Source organism: Carassius gibelio, chromosome B22 (genome assembly GCF_023724105.1).
Source record: "Carassius gibelio isolate Cgi1373 ecotype wild population from Czech Republic chromosome B22, carGib1.2-hapl.c, whole genome shotgun sequence".
Classification (NCBI taxonomy): Eukaryota; Metazoa; Chordata; class Actinopteri; order Cypriniformes; family Cyprinidae; genus Carassius; species Carassius gibelio.
The window spans coordinates 27,379,839-27,397,342 of NC_068417.1; the positions used below are offsets into that span (position 1 = coordinate 27,379,839).

Sequence of the window (17,504 nt, forward strand, 5' to 3'; positions counted from 1 at the left end):
GGGCACGTGTGTGTGACAGGGTGTTAAATCTGAGGGAAGTTGTTTTTGAAGAACAGTCTGCTGGACATCTCGCCTAAAATGTGCCGCTGACCTTCACAGGTTCGCACCTGCTTCACAGCACAGGTGGTTTGTTTTTTTGGAAAATAACTGTAAATGGTAAGAGATGCAATGCCTTTTTGGGCTGTAAATGTCACAGAGTTCTGAGAAGCAGAGTTTTAATGTGTCATAAATGGGCTTTTGACACCCCTTATGTAATGCCAGGGTTAAATTGAGGGTATATAACCAGTGATTCATTTAAATTGCATCTGTGTGCATGTAATAAAATAACCCCCAGGCGTCTACTGTAATCTCTATGCGAGTGCGCCATCTAGCGGATATAGTGGGAATGCACACGTTTGCAATGACATATACCTCACACCATCAAGCATTGTAGGTTCCACTATAGGCTAAAAATCACATTTAAAGAATTATTAGTAAATAGTAAGAAAATTAGTTATATAAAAATAATTTGTATCAAAAAAGCAACGTAATTCCAGTAACCTGAAGCTCTATAGACCCTAAAGCTCCCCCTTGTGGTTAATGATTTAATACAATTACAGTGAAATTTGACTTTAAAAGTGTGCAGACGACTTGAATGACAGAATATGGTTGTAATGGATTAAGAAAGTCAATTTCAAACACCTTTTCTTGAAATATACAGTGACTAAAATTCTTGTAATTATCATGTACGGTAACCCAATGGGTCTTTAACCATTTTCAGACCAAGGTGAGACAGGATTCCCATTACTCCCAATGTACACAATTAATTATTAAATGCCTGTAATAATAAGTACTGATGTATAGTCATATACATAACATTTTACCTTAATATTGACAATTTATTTGAACAGGAACTTGACCCACACCAGCTTAATTACAACATGAAAACACTTTATTCGTCTGATATGATGGAGTATCTTATGGGAAACTGTTCAAAAGAGAGAAACAAAAGATATTACTTGTATTTCATACATTAATGATGAACCAGTAGATATTAAATGGCTTATTAAGGTATCCCAACTCTTGATTTCTTAGTAATCTATGGTCATAATTACAATGCCTACTGAACATTAAGCAAAAACACAAAGATCACAAGCGTACAGCAGTTTGTTTCCAAAATAGATGGGACGATATATTCAACGTCTCCTACTCATAGCGTACTAGCATGCACTGTGACTTAGCTTCAATGGGGAAAAATAGCAGCACAAGACAAATAGTGCCATGAAAGCCTGTCAATTCTACAGTCTAGTTACAAAAGATATTTGCCAAAGCTTGGTACTAGGTGTTCAAAACCCGCCCCAACTCCACCACATCGCTTTTTCGGGCAGAGATGAAGAATATAAGGGGGAAAGGCTTTGGAATAATACAACAATTCACATTCAGTCTGGACAGCAAGCATTTTTCCTCTCTATAATGGTTTATGTTGGGAATAAATTTACAATTATGCCTCATGAAATCTACAGGAGCTAAATGAGAGATGAAAGACTACAGGCATATGCTTTAAGCTTCGAATAAATACATAAATAAATAAATACACATCATGCTTCCTTGACATGAATGAGAGTAGTTTAGTCAGGCTTATTATGGATGCATAAAAATGCATATGAAAATCTCCCTCAATACCTGCTCGCACACAAAACATCCTAAAGCCTATAAAGACTGTTTTTTAAATTTAACTATACAACTGAACAAAATTTTAATTTTACTACCGCATTCACAATCTGTAAAGTAATTAAGAGTCCTTGTCAGTTTGATTACATATCAGTTCAAAGGACGCATTCATGTTTTGTAAACGTTGTTACGAAAGCAGATCTTTCGCTAATTGGTTGCGTCTGGTTTTTCCGTTGCTCGTTTCACATCAAAGTGAGAATCTAGGAGTGCGACTCTCTCTGACAGATTACACCTTCAAAGCTCATCTTCCAGTTCAAATGTGACGCTAATTAATAACGGGGAGGGGCGCTTCGAAAGTATTCATCGTAAAACTAAACGTTCACTGTAGTATCTAAACGCCAAAGCTTGACAAACAACCCTGCTCTTCTTTTGAGGTTGTAGCACAATCTACCATCTGAGCCCGTGTTTATACAATGTGCTTTTTTAGTATTTCGAAAAGAACGTATTACAACAGCGATAAGAAACTAGTTGCGAAGTTCTTCGTGAGCTCTAGTGTATGTATACGTTATAGTCAAAAATGTGTTAGTACATTATGTGAACAAGCACCTATACTACAATTCCATGAGGTTTTTCAAATTCAGTGAGAAGACTAGTATTCAGACAGGACATACGTCGTAACCGATATAATAAATGTCATCATGCATGTTTTTTGTAAATAGAAAAACAATGTAACTTCCTCTTAAATTGCGAGAAATAGCTCTGGAGATGAGTTGAACCCTAGTTGTCAAAAGTATCGACCTCTTCAGTGCTTCTACAGCGATGTTTTGCTGAGGTCAACCTTGACCGGAAGTGGCCCCGCCTCCTTGCTCTCCTCCGATTGGCCGATTGTCATTGCGATCACTGGTGTCAAGTGATAGGGGTTGACCTTCTGGGTGTCATCAATGTACTCTTTATCTCCGTTGATGCTAAGCTGTAGATATAACATTGATTATCAACATTTAATTTACCAAATTATGTATTCAAAATGCTTATTTCAAGTAGCCACATTTCGAAGAAGTCCATATATATATATATATATATATATATATATATATGCTGGATATTGTTGGCTGCTTCTCTTCTGCTCCAACTCATCCATTTAAAGAAATATTCTCTCTGTCTGGCTTGTATTTCTATGATGAATGAACGGGTACCTGAGTCCTGACGTGCTGCTCGGGTGCCGTGACCAGACTGGCACAGCTCAGCCACAGCATCACCATTATAGACAGGAAGAGACAAGCTGCTAAAATCCAACGCGGCAATCCTGAGCGCCTAGGGAAATCACATTGATGATGTATATATTAAGAAATTATGACACTAATTCTTATTACATAATTTCTACAAATTACAGAAATGATAGAAATACATAATTTCTCTACTTTTGTATTATTTTTAAATAAGGCATTCAATAACATACTAATAACCTTTTCAGTACACACTAATACATATTAGGGCCATCAAAATGACTGAAAAACTAAATTCGAATTTTCTACTTAAATATTATTTTTAAATTAAACTGCACAATTTCAGTTAGGGGGGAAAAGCTTTTGGCATCCCTCCTGAGGCCACAAGAGGGTGCATCAGGTAAAATATTATGCACATAATATTTATGAAAAATATATAAAAATATTTTATTGCATAAGGTTTAAAATAATGTTTTTTAACCATATATAATTAATAAAGTTTCTTAAACAATTAGAAAAACATATAAAACAGGACCATGCGTGTATGTAAAGTTTAATACAAAACCAATCACAGAGAGTAGGCTGCTTTCTTCATTTAAAAACATGAGATACAGTGGTATGGGAAAAAAACGCCATAAAGTCTTGAGACATTTCGTGCACCACTGATAAGGCTGCCTGATGGCTGACGCAGACCTAAAATTCAAATGCAACGTTCGAATGTGGATTCTTTTTTTAATTCGCAGAATATTCAAAATTCTATAGCCCTAATACACAATTTCTACATTTATTATACATAATTTATTTATTTATTTAACAATGTGATTATAAATCTCTTTTACAAGAGCGTTCTGGCCAAGATTGACAGTAACACAGCTCATATGAGGTTAACAAATAACATCCATCCATACACAGACACACACACACACACACACACAAAATGATATCAATAACTAGTCAAAACATCTGAAGAATCTGCAGGACATGGAGGATTTTTCTGAAGAACAGTTCTCAGTTTAACTGTTCAGAACAAACAAGGGATTCAAAACAGAAAGACAGTCGTGGATCATCCAGGTAACTACACGTATTAAGAATCAAGGGTTCCCAAACTTTTGAATGGGGTTATTTTAATAATTGCAGCAATTTTTTTGTGTTGTGGTATATGTGGTATATGTACAATATCTTACTCAGGACAGTACTAAATAAAAAATATAAATATAAAAAATAAATATATATTATTTTTTTTAATGATTACGTTTTAAGATCAAAATGTTTTAAAAACATTTTACTGTGACATAACAACACAAAATTTTCTATGTACACGATCATTGGACCATTAAGCTGTTTGAACATTTAAACATTTCCCGACTGAAAAAGTCCCTTTCACCTTGACATACAGCCCAGGAAGTCGTGCTCAGCAGCTGGGTCCTCGGCATGTTGGTTGACATGCTTTGCTTTCGCCACAGATTTCGCCGCATTCCTCTCCCCATGTGACCGCCCACCTGGAAGGATGCAGAGGCAGCACTTTCAACATGTGGACATTGATTTTATGACCCTCCAGCTTTGGACGAACTACAGTGGCGCGGCACCGGATGTGTTGCAAATGAAACTCAAAGCTCAAGCTCTGGTCCTTGGCTCCTCTTAAATGAGCTTTCAGAGGGAAAAAAAGAAAGCTGTCAGCAAGCATCTGGGGTGAAAGCGGTCACTCTTACCAGTATGTGGCCGCTGTGTGTGGGAGTTGACTTTGGGCCAGGGTTTGTCGACCACATTGGAGCGTGGGGCTTGTAACTCAGGCAAGGAGTACTCAATCTCTGGCTGGCTCTGGGAGAATCAACAAACACAATGTCAAGGGCAGGAAACAGCATTATGGGATTTACTCAGCAGAAAGGCTTCTGAATGAAACGGTTGGGTATGTGTACGTTTTGTTGTGGTGAGGATTTCAACACAATCATGCACAGAGCGGCAAAGCAGAAATACAATTTGCAGAGTGACATAAAAATGCTCTGATTCTTACAAACATACAGATGATGAATAGCACAGTTATTTACGATGACGTCGACGGCACGTTTCAAAAATAGGAGCAAAACTAGCTGCTAATGCAGCTCGTGCTTGCGTCTGTATCACGTACACCTAGAATGAGCTGAAACAGAATCCCAAGAGTAATCACTGATAAAAGTGTCACACCTGATTTGATGTCATTACAGTGATGTTTGGTCGATTTGAAATAGTTGGGGTCAAGAAAATTTTATTTATATTTAAATAATAGCTGAGGTATATACAGCGCTGTTTCTATTTTCCTAAATAAATTAGAATTAGCTACTAGAATGATTTCTAAAGGATCATATTTTCATTTTTGTACATTTTATATTATAACAATCATAAGTATTTTGTGACAGAAATCTTAGATGTTTAACTAATTTTATAACCTGCTAATGTGTTCTCATATATTTGCATATATTTGTTTACTTTTATGTTTGTGTTGCACCTGGTAACCACACCCACAGTGGAATCTCATTGGCCGAATCCTGCTTGACATATAATACCTGTTTAGTGAATACCAAATATTGACTAATTGGCTGCGATTTTGGCACTTCGCAAAGCATTAGTGCTCTAAAAGACATATTACTTCCCATTCAATTGTTGTCAAGTTGCACCCGGTAAGGACATGGCATAAGATGGACAAGTCAACATTTTGGTTTAAACCCATTCAAGAATCCTTAAAAGCTACAGTCAGCTGCTTCCGGCTTGAGAAACCATGCAGGAACTACATGTTAACAGAGTCCCTCATTCCCCTCTCAATTACGTGGCTGTCTGGCGGTGCTAAGCCACTCTGGTCAAACAGAGCACTAGACGCCAACTCTGACGAAAGCGAGGGAACTTCTTGACTTGAATAAGAGCTTGTAAGCGGCCACTTTCAAGCAGGATCCAAAGGATGTGATTTGAAATCTGTCTCATTAGTCTACAACTAGATGTGTCCCGTTCTGCCCTCCATCTGTATGTGTAAATTAGTACATGTTTTTTCAGACTATGTTTCTTTAGTTCCCCCTTGAGATCTTATTAAAGAGAGATTTTTGCTTTCTTCCACTGAGTTCTTCTAAATCGGGTTCAGCAGAGCGGACCTCTGAGATAACCTCTCTAGAGAGGCTCCAAAATGACCACAGAGAGGCAAACACACATGGTTTTCCATGTCAAGCCGCGGTAGATGAGAATGCAAGGAACTGTTTGGAGTGTCATGTTATTTCTTCAGTCTAATAGTCTGTAACTGGACGCATAAGGAGTACATTGGGATTGTACTTTTTACATATGTATAACTGACTGGTGTTTCCAATCTTAATTTCTAAAGATTAAAGGAATAGTTCAGACGAAATGAAAATGCTGTCATCATTTACTCACCCTCATCATGTTCTAAAGCCATATGACTTTCTTCTGCGGGGAGAAAATCTGAAGTCTGTTTTCTATGCGCTTTTTTATGCAATTACAGTGAATTACAGCAATTACAGGGAGTGAAGCTTTCAAGCATCAAAAAGGGTAAAAGTATCATAAAAGATCTTTGTATGACATACACTATATTGATCTTGAGGACTAAATAGGTTGGCTTAATGAAAAAATTCAAGGGTGCTTTTCATGCACAACAGCGCAACTCGCTGCTTAAAGGGGTGGTTCAGCCAAAAATGAAAATGACCCCATGATTTCTCGTCCGAATCTGCTACGTCTGTGTTTTTCTCACACAACCTCTGTGATATTCCCAGAGCAAATTAGCTACTGTTTTTCAGCAAACTCAGTGATTGTCTGAGAAAACTAATCCCTGTCTGAATGCGAATGTCTGTGATTGCTGGTGATATTTTATTTCACAACGCGTTTCCTTGTGTGTTTTGGCCAACGTGAATTACCGTAGATGCTCTTACCACGCGAATGTTTGATATATTGCTTACAGACAAAGAAATCATAATACAAAAATAATAAAAATAATAAAATCGAGCAAGATCACGTAAACCGTTAATACCGGCTATTGTAATATCAGCATCAGATTACTCACATTCATTTATCCACTCAGTTACATAATGTGTTAATTACATGTACCTTTATGAAAATTAAACATGGTAGGTTTAGCCTACTACACAAAAAAAAAAAAAAAAACACACATTAACATGGTTTTGCTATACTAACCATTTAGTATTTAGTGTGTAATAATACTAATGCCAATCCTTTTGAATGAATGCAATGCACGCATACAGAGCGCGTGATCCCTGTGACGCCCAGATGCACAAATCAGACCCTCCCACCTCTGTACTAAACACGGAGATTTTAGTCCCGTCCGAATTGGTACATGAAAATCACAGACGTCAGGTGGTAAGAATCGAAACTCAAATGTAGTTTAGAAAACTAGTGCCGTACGAATAGGGCTTAAGACTTTATTCTTTCAGAAAAATACAATCAGAGTAAAAAAATAAAAATGTCCTGGCTCTTTCAAGATTCATTATGGCAGTGAATGGGTGTCGAGATTTTGAAGGCCAAAAAAGTCCATCCATCCATCATAAAGTATACTCCATACGGCTCCAGGGTTTAATAAAGGCCTTCTGAAGTGAAGTGATGAGTTTGTGTATGAAAAATATGCATATTTAAAATAACTTACTTCTAACCTCTGCTAACTGTCATACCCACGTTCATGAGTGTGGTTTTGCAGCAGATTACGTAGAGGGTGTATGTGTACCGTAAGTTCTGGTGAAAGTCTCGCGAAAACCAAATTTGGTTTACAGCAAATCCTCAGACATTTTTCTTTACAAATCCTCAATCTGTATTTCAAATTTGTGACCTGTGTTTTCTTTTGCCCTCTCCCCTGCGCTTAATTTACACCAAATCACTATGTTTCGCTTTATTTCAGACGATTGATTCAATCGTGGTACTAGAGCACATTCACACATACTAACTGGTAACTGTGCTTTTATTCTTTTGACAAACTAAAAAAACTGAATTAAATTAGTATATGTATGAAATGAAAGAAAATAACTCCATTACTACCTAGACAGCACTACATGTTAGCTTACGTATTTTGCTCAAGGGCACCATAAATTAAGTCCACATGTTGTACTAACAAAAAACTACATTTCAAAACCACTAAAAGCCTAGAGCTATAGTTTCAGCCACACAACTTTACGATATTGTTTGCGAATGTTTATAGGAACTTTGTTTCGGAACTACATTGCTAATGACTTTCAAACAATGTTTTTCGGAGAGGCACCCCAGACTGGTTTTGCGAATTGGAATAACCTATTGGCTGAATTTTGCTTTGTTCCACAAAGCTATTGCAAGATTTGCAAAAAACATATATAGCGAAAGATCCACTTTTATTGTTTTTTTGCATATGGAAAAGAAAGGTCACATGTCAAAAACTTTTGGTTTGTGTTCCATTGAGAAAATGTCATATTGGTTTTTAACAACACAAGGATGCATACAGAATTCCAATTTTTGGATGAACTAATTCTTTAGATAAACAAACATGAGAAAACATGAAGTCATGAAATGCAACATAGTATGGGCAATTTAGCTCTGCGAAAAGCTTGAATCTCGCAGTTGCGTTAATTGAAAGGGATGCTGTCAAAAATATTGAATCCAGATGTCAGCAAGGGATGAGAATCAAAAGGGGGAAAAATGAACATCTGAGGAAGTTAATGTTGACTGGCCACAGACCAATGGAATCTTGCCATTAGTGAAAGCGGTCTGATGTGCATCTGTCTCGCATTACCGCAAAACTCGCCAAAGGTGATCAATGCAGCTTACGAGACTGCCAAGAAGACGAGGCCGAGATTGTTGACTTCATAGTAAACAATCCCATTTCCCTTATTAGGAATTTGCTTGCTTTCTCCAAACTCATCTTTTCACATGTAGAGGCCATCCACATTGAACTGGACCAGAATTTAAACAAGATGGGCGACCTCCTTCCAAACAAAAATCCATCGCACCAATCAGTGGCTATTCAGAAACGAGTCGTGTTTACCCTTCAGCTCGGAGGAAATAGTCTGATTCCTGTTGATTAACTCTGAGGGACTCATCAAAACCCTGGACAGAACGGACAAACATTAAGCCCAGACTGCAGCGTAACCAATGTCAAATGTCCGCCTGGTACTGATGTGAAACTAGGCTGCAGATCATAGCGTATATCTTGGGTATTGGGGGATTTTTATATGGCTTTTTTTATTTTAATAAAAAAAAAAAAAAAATATCTGGGTTACAGAGGTATTTATGGAAGCCAATGGGTTTCACTTGTACAACCACAAGACGTAAACAATATGCCTGTTAACATGATTTTAGAGTGGAAAAATGCTTACTAACCTTTTGTGTAAAGTTATATCCAGTTTTTAAACAAACTTCAACTACTGTACAATGATTTAAACAGCAGCTGAAATAATACGCCGAAACATTTGTGTAATTGCTTATAAAATTCAAAGATGCTTTTAAATTATAAAAAAAATTGGCCAGATTCTCCTCTGTGCATCCCTGGTTTTTCTTCTCAAAGAAAACAAGGCATAAGTCAAAATAAATTTTTGTTAATCAACATTTTGCCATAAAAAGTGTCAATTAAGCTAAACTTAATTACATAACCAAAATATTCCACTCGCAAAAGCAAACAACCAGATTTAACATTTGAGCCTAAAAAAATTGCATAGCGCTACTCCTATTCACAAACATATTGCCTGAATTATTTGTTATAGAAATGTCTAAAAAATACCAATTTTATGGTTTTATTTAGATGTCTAAATATTTCCACAAATGTTCAAATGAAATTTATAATCATGGAGCGTCAGGAGAACTTCCACTGGAGAACATCAAGCATCAATCAAAGAGCCGAACAAGCGAGTTCAGAAAGAATTTTACATTTGGTTTCTACCAATACTACTTGCTAGTTATCCGATTTTTTTCAACATGCAACTTCAGGGAAATTTGTGCAGTGCTGTGGGAAGCACTTGGGGAAGGTCTTTCTGAAGTGCAAGAATTCCCTCCAGACTTTCCGCCCAAGATACGTTTCATTAGCTCCTCACAAAAAAATCAAACGGATTATAACATAAATCACATTTATGGAGGAAACTTTCAAAATCCGGCTCACACCCCGTCAAGTCTAAAGTTCCATATTCTGTTTTTGTATGCTGTGCTATTTTTATTCCAGTTGTGCAGAGGTTCACGTAACTGAAAACTGCATCATCTGGGCCAAATGCACACCACAGCAGGTCTGTTGAAAAACAATCTGTTTTCCTTTCTCTGTTTAGATGCCTGAGGCAAAAAGCCCATCATTAGTGCTCCACTTCCCCCAGAAATTGAGTCTCGGTATTTGGACAAAGTTCTGATTCAATATGCTCGATTTAGCGCATAGGTAGCACGATGCTACCGCTAAATCTCTGGTTTTCACAGTTTGTGCAATCTCTGGCCCGTGTCAGTCCTTCACTAGAGCTGGCTGTCTTCCAGCTGACCGCTAAATACAGGCTAGGCCTGCCGCAGGACGGCTGTGGAGGTTCTCTCTCGCCTCTTTTCCTGTCTCGACTGTTAAACACACATTTATCAGGGCTGCGACTAAACTGAGAAATCATGGATGGGTTTGTAATGATGAATTTCTAAATTTCTGTTTGCTCTGGTTTATTTAAGTCACACTTTGTGAAGTGAATTTTTCTACATAACTATCTTTATTCACAAGATGCTTTTGCGGTCGTCTAATGATTGTAGTTGGTTTAGAAACAGCAGGAATCTCACAAAAACATGTCAGGCTATGGATACGGTTGGATGACCTCCAGGGAGAATAAGGTTTCTGATTTAACATCTTTGAAGAACCAGCCCCATGTGCTCATATGATCCCAATAGTGCAGTGATGTGACCGCAACCTTCATAAAACATACCAGATCTTGAAAACCAAGAGCACATGAGAGTCACTGGTGGAATCTTCTACACCAGTGATACTCAAAAATGGGTCACAGGTCTCATAGGGAAAAACAATGCTGAATGCATTTAATAAAATTAAAAACATTTGAAATGGAGGAGAAAATGCTGTTGCTTGTTTATTCTTAATTTATGATGCCAAGAGCATAGAAAGCATTTGATTAAAGAATTTGGTCTATGTCTGGTTAATAATGAAATATTTAATATTTAATGTGTAAAAATACATTAATTTTAATATTATTAAAAAAAAAATCAAAATCATTAAATATTATACATTTTATTAAACTTTTATTATTAAAATATATTTAATATTAATATTAATTAATATTAATAATAATATTTTTTATAAATCATGTTAATGATATTGTCGGATAGGAGGGTAAAAAAAGAAAAATGTCATTAAAAATTAAAACATCATAAATTTAGTTGCAATTATACTTCTTACAAATGGGATGTTTTTTCTCATCATTTCTCATAACTCAAAGTATAAAGATTGTTTCAAGCAATAACTAATTAAAAAAAAAATTACTCTTTGAGACATAAATTCAGTATTTTTACTGTTAATTAAAACTAATACTATTAAACATTTTTGTTAACTGAATGAATGAATGAATGAATAAATATATATATATATATATATATATGAGCATTTCTCATTTTCATTAAATGTTTTCTGTGTCTCATATATATATATATGTGTCATATATATATATATATATGTGTCATATATATATATATATATATATCATATATATATATATGTGTCATATATATATGTGTCATATATATATATATATATATATATGAGACACAGAAAACATTTAATGAAAATGAGAAATGCTGTCTTGGTGTTTAACTGACAAAATAATTTGAAGTACCAAAACAAAAATTTAAATATAAAACCTAAATAAAAAACTGAAAACGATTACATAAAATTACTAATCCAAAGAAAACTGGGGTAAAGTTAATTCTAAATATTAATAAATATTTTGGCATATAAATAATACTAAAATAACATTTTTTGCATTTCATGGTAGAATTATAAATGTTTTCAGGATTTTTTTATTTAACAAAACTGAACAAAACAGTTGTGTCACTGTTTAAAGCAAAACTAGTCGAGAACCACAGTTGAGATTTACTCATAATGATGGACAAACCTGAAACACAACAACCTTCCCATCATCAGCCTGCAGGTAGAAAGTCCAGGTGGAAGAAATGAAGCTCTGGGCGGAGCTGACGATGTCATTGCACCAGCTAGACACGGCATCCATAACAGAGATGGGCTTGGGCCGGTTGGTCAGGGCCTTGAGCTGCAGATCAAGCCAAGAGAAAGTTAATGGAGTTTGATAGAGATGTCAAAACATCACTGCAAGCCCGAAAGAACAACCGAGAGTCGTACCTTCCTCCGTTTGATCTCCGGCTCAGCGGGTTGGCTGGCACACCCCGTGCTGCACGCCTCCTGCTCCAGCAGTTTACTGTAGGCCTCCTGGCATGCTGAACACACACATAAACGATACCTGTCAAGCGGCTCCATCTCCATTCAGCCCTCCCCACGGTCAAGCAGTCATCAATATCAACAAACATCTGAGCTGCAGCATCCTCCCGCACCAGAAAGCGCAGGATTGATTTTCAATAAAACAGCTTCCCTCATGCCTAGCAGTTTTCCACAGACAGCTCTGTTTGCCACTAGCACACAATACCATCTCTAGATAAAAATGAGCGCTATCAGCTTGTCTGCACGCTCTACAGTATATGTCCTTTGGCCATGTGTACTTCATTCCAAAATATAAGTGTCGTCAAATGCATTTTGACAGGCAAAAAGATACAGTTTTTGAATTTGTGCGCACCAATTCAATATATTTTAGTGGTTCTTAAGCGCTGTTTGAGTCCCCCTGGGACGTTTGTACTTACTTAGCGCTGGAATCATAATTACTGCATGCGTTTAAGAGATTTCAGACAGAAAAAAAGGACTTTAGGTATGGTCAAAACTTTCCTTATTCTGCAGATTTTTAGCAAAATATTGACTGCATTTACACTGCAGGTCTTGATGGCCAAATCCGATTTTCTGACTATATCCGATTTTTTTGACGACCCGCTTACATCATCTTTTAAAAGTGTCCCGTATCCGATTTTTGCATTTACACTATACACTGCTGAAACTACCAAACGTAGACGTTCTGACCTGGAAAAGGAAGTAAAACAGCACGAAATACAATGGATGCAGATGCAAATGAAATTATACAGTGTTTCGCTTTCCACAATATTTAGAAAAGTCAACAAAAAAAAATCAGCAAAACATTGGTCTCGTACGGCGAAGAAAAAAAGAGGAGAGCCCTTGTTGCAGCCTGGGCGAATTTCGCGCCTATAATAAGTCACGTGATCTCAGTTGGTGCGGTCCACCTGAGTTGATGTCACTTTTTTAATGACGTACGGCTCACATTTACTGGGGAATATCCGATTTGTCTGCTTACATAGCACACGCAAATGCACGCATCCGATTCATATCCGATTTATTACCGCATATGAATGAGGCCTGAATCCGATCTGAGAATATCGGAATCCATGCGGTTTTTTTCCTGCTTACACGTTCACCGGTCATATCCGATCTGTGCCACATGAGGGGAAAAAAATCGGAATTGGGTCACTTGAACCATGCAGTGTAAATGGGGCCTATGATTGGGAATTCCGCAATAGAATGAAAGATAAGGTGGTCACATTTACTGTTTGCCAAATTTTTGCTGAAGAAATCCAGGCATTTCAATAGCAATGTAGAATTGTGTGTGAGGGTGAATGATTTCCACACAGTTTCAAGTTGGTCACACTGATTTATTGAGCAGCTTGCTTTGAAAGTGACTTTTTTGTGAGCTGCGTTTCCTACATGATTACACTGTTGATGATAGACAGGAAACTTTTGCAAATGTTAAACTGTGTTCAAGTCCTCTTGGTAAGTTTGTGTCTACAAGCACTGAAATCCGAGTTATGATATTAGCTCAAGAGATTTTGGGGCAAAAAAAAAACTGGACTCAAGCCATCCTAGGTGTACATGACTTTCTTCACTCAGAAGAACACAATCAGAGTTATATTAAAAAATATACTGGTTCTTTCAGGCTTTATAATGGCATTGAATGGTGGACGAGATTTTGAAGCCCAAAAAACTGCATCCATCCATCATAAAATGTACTTCACATGGCTCCATCAATGCATTTGTGTAAGAAAAATATCGATATTTAAAAGTTCATAAACTGTAATCTCTAGCGTATTACTAGCATATTCTTACCAGAGCTTACGCTACACCTATGTCCTACATCATCCGCTGGAATGCCACTCTCCCATGAATGTGTGCACGACAGTAAGTGGAAGCTAAAGATTACGGTTTAAAATAGTTTAAATATGGATATTTTTCTGACACAAACACATCAATTTGATTCAGAAAGCCTTTGTTAACTCCCCGAAGCTTTTTTTGATGGATGGATGCACTTTATTAGACTTTGAAATCTCAACAGCCATTCACTGCCATTATAAAGCTTGGAAATTTCAGGACATTTTTAATATAACTCCGATTGTATTCATCTGAAAGATAAAAGTTATATACTCCCAGGATGGCTTGAGGAAGAATAATTAATGGGATAATTTTATTTTTTTGGTGAACTATCCCTTCAAGATGCGGTCACATTTACTGTTACTTCAACAGTAAGAGTACAGTACCATCAATTTTTTGTGTGTGAAAAATGAGACATTTTTACTTGAAGGTGAAAGAAACTAAAACTGTAGCTTGGGAAGCTACAAGCTAATCATAATTTCAAGTAGTTAGATACAATTTACATAACTGAGTCCAAAACATTGTACAGGGAGTATTTTTAACATCTGTTCATGTTCAATGATTAAGACGTGTTTGCACCAATAGCCTTGTGGGCAGCACGTCGACATACAGTGTCATTGGGCAATTGGGCATCCCCCCCCCACTTCCCTTCCTGTCATATCTGATTTGTCCTATCACATTAAAGGCAAAAAATGCTAAATTAATTTAAAAAAAGAGAATGATTTGAACACTACATATGTGTAAGAGGATCATTTAGGACTAGAATTAATCTGTCTTTACAAACCTTTACTGTTTAGGTGAGCATGTTTGATGTAGTTAAGTTAGTAGTTTGGGCACTCTTAGTTAGCTACTTCCCAAAACTGGTCAAAATTGTTCATACCTCCCTGACACTCTTCCTTGCTGGTATTGATGCCTGTATTTCCATTCACAAACTGGCAGATGGAGTAGAGCCGGCAGCCCCGGTGACAGGCATTCATGATGGAGTCCTGTAAGAATAAGGTAAAGGCTACATTCAGAATGTATTTTAACTCCAAGAATAACTTTTGATTGGTGTTCAGATTTCTTTTATCCACAGGGAGGCTGTGGTCACATGGAGGTTTTCTCAAAGGATGTTTAATGCAGTATCCAATATGAGTTCCTGAAAATGATTATGCAAGATGTGACATGCATGCGGTTTTTCTAAGGGCACATCAGAATCGAGGATTGATTGTGGGTAGAGACAGCAGAGCACTGGATGATGTTTAAAGACGGAAGGGCAAAGTGTGGCGATTCAAACCCTTGGGAGGTCAATTCATGACCTTTAGAGTACCAGAAGTCACCTGACCCTGCAAGAACCTTCAACATCACTTTCAGAATTGACAGGAAACTAAATAAAATTGATTTTTTTTTTTCTTCAAATCCAGGACCAATGACTCATATGATCCATTTTCTTTATAATAAATTAAAAATATACAACTCATGTAGTCGGATTTTCTAATGAATTATGATTCACAAAAGCCATGTATCTTTAGTTTATCACAGTCACTTATGAATTAGTTAAGAGCGGTTATTGAATTGCAAGAACTTTATTATGTTCCAATTGAAATAAATTACGATTCGTTTCATAATGAGATTTGGTAGTATTCTATAAAAATGAACGAATTAAAGTTACATTTTAGAGTCTCTATAAAGTATGTGAGAAGTTATTAAAATACACCTTTTGCGATCCTTAAAACGTAGCGTAATTGTTATATCCGTTATGTTAATATCAAATTATTGTAAAATAGTTTTTAAGGGCAGTTAAAGCTAGAATTTTTAAGAATAAAAATCGTTCAAATTAATTCTCATCCCAAAGGATGCACCACCTCTAGTGCGAAGTGATGCAGGCAGTAAGTAAAATAAGGATCTCATTTTATATATATATATATATATATATATATATATATATATATATATATATATATATATATAACAAAACAATTCCTTCACATGATTATACACAAGCTTAACGAGCGTAATTAAACGACGTCGCCCTCGGATATGGAGCTATTATCAATCCACGTCTTTACAAGCGTTTATGGGCCAACATCAAACAATAGAGACGCGCTCGCGTGCTTCTATTGCGCGCTCAGTTTTGCGCATTTGGAACGTAGAACGTTCGTTGCGTTTAAAAAACATCCGAATGACAGATACAGCCAGACAGGTCTACATTGACCGTTAAATTCATGCGTCATAAAGCATCGTTTTCGGCCTGTTCTTGGTGGATACAAAGTGACGTTAACGTTTCCATGCGTTGCCAGGAACTGGGACGCAGAGATCCATGAATCGATTAAGAATTGGTTCGATATGCTGCCAAATAATGCTCCCATCTTTGCGCAGTGTCTTTGCGCAGAACAGTTTTGTCAAAACGAACCCTGCACGTTCCCTATAGAGATTATCAATTGCGGAAATACTTTATTTATTCACGTCTGCTGCAAATGGCTGCGACTCTGCTGAACCAGTAGTAAACGCAAAATCCTATTAAAACGCATTTTTTCCACAGGCCGTTACCATATATACTGCAAAAGCATCTGGTACGTGACACTTACTTTGGCGGGGCTTTTGTTTTTGATGGACATCTGGCATTGCTTTTTGCAGTAATTGATATCGCCCAGTTGGTTGTCAAACAGATCAGTTGATGCGGCCGCCAACGCCACCAGAATCAGAGAAACGAGCGCGGGAACGCCGCGCACCCTGCCGCCGAACTGGAACATCTTTTTTTCCGCAGGATTCGGTGCACTGGTGCGTCTCGAGCGGTCCCTGCCGTAGCTGCTTCGGATCGGCTCTATCAGCCTCGTGCCTTTGATGCGCCGTGTCGTCACTCCTCACATCATCACGCACGCGCTGCGCGTCTCCAGCCAGTGCATTGCACTGCAGCAAATCGGATAAAACGGATAGAAACAATAGGGAAAAACATTACTAGTATTTTAATGTAAATAAAAACAGCACAGATGTTTCATTTCTACCACATGAAATAAAGTTCTAATAAGGGACTGTAATGATCTCATGCGGCCGGAAATTAAACACAAATTAAAAACAAAAATTAAATGATAATAAAAATAATTAACTCCTTAAAATAGTGTATGCTATACTTTATATAGGCTATACTATCTGAAATAATAATAATAATACAATAACAATATAACAATTATGTAAGAATTTAATTTCTTAAAATAGTATTTTCCACTACTACTACCTTTCTAAAATTGTAGATTTAAATTCAAAAGTTCTTATTTTCCTCATAATTGCCAGTTCGTTGTAAAGTAGCACTGGGTGTGGAGCTGAATGGCACAAAACAGACCATTATAAACTATACAATGTAGACAAAATTAATCGTGTGTATTGGCTGTAGAACAAACTTTTTATTTATTTTT

General features: G+C 36.8%; 1 protein-coding gene across 1 annotated transcript; it reads right to left on the bottom strand.

The window, feature by feature from the left end:
- Positions 1-913: 913 nt before the first annotated feature.
- Positions 914-16,963, bottom strand: tmem59l (transmembrane protein 59-like). Its single transcript, XM_052590845.1, has 8 exons — positions 16,680-16,963; positions 14,993-15,098; positions 12,193-12,287; positions 11,951-12,103; positions 4,583-4,691; positions 4,258-4,372; positions 2,844-2,961; positions 914-2,620 (listed from the first exon to the last, which is right to left on the bottom strand). Exons 1-8 carry the CDS (start codon positions 16,842-16,844, stop codon positions 2,462-2,464), a joined length of 1,020 nt encoding a protein of 339 aa, XP_052446805.1. The 5' UTR covers positions 16,845-16,963; the 3' UTR covers positions 914-2,461.
- Between the last annotated feature and the right edge of the window lie 541 nt (positions 16,964-17,504).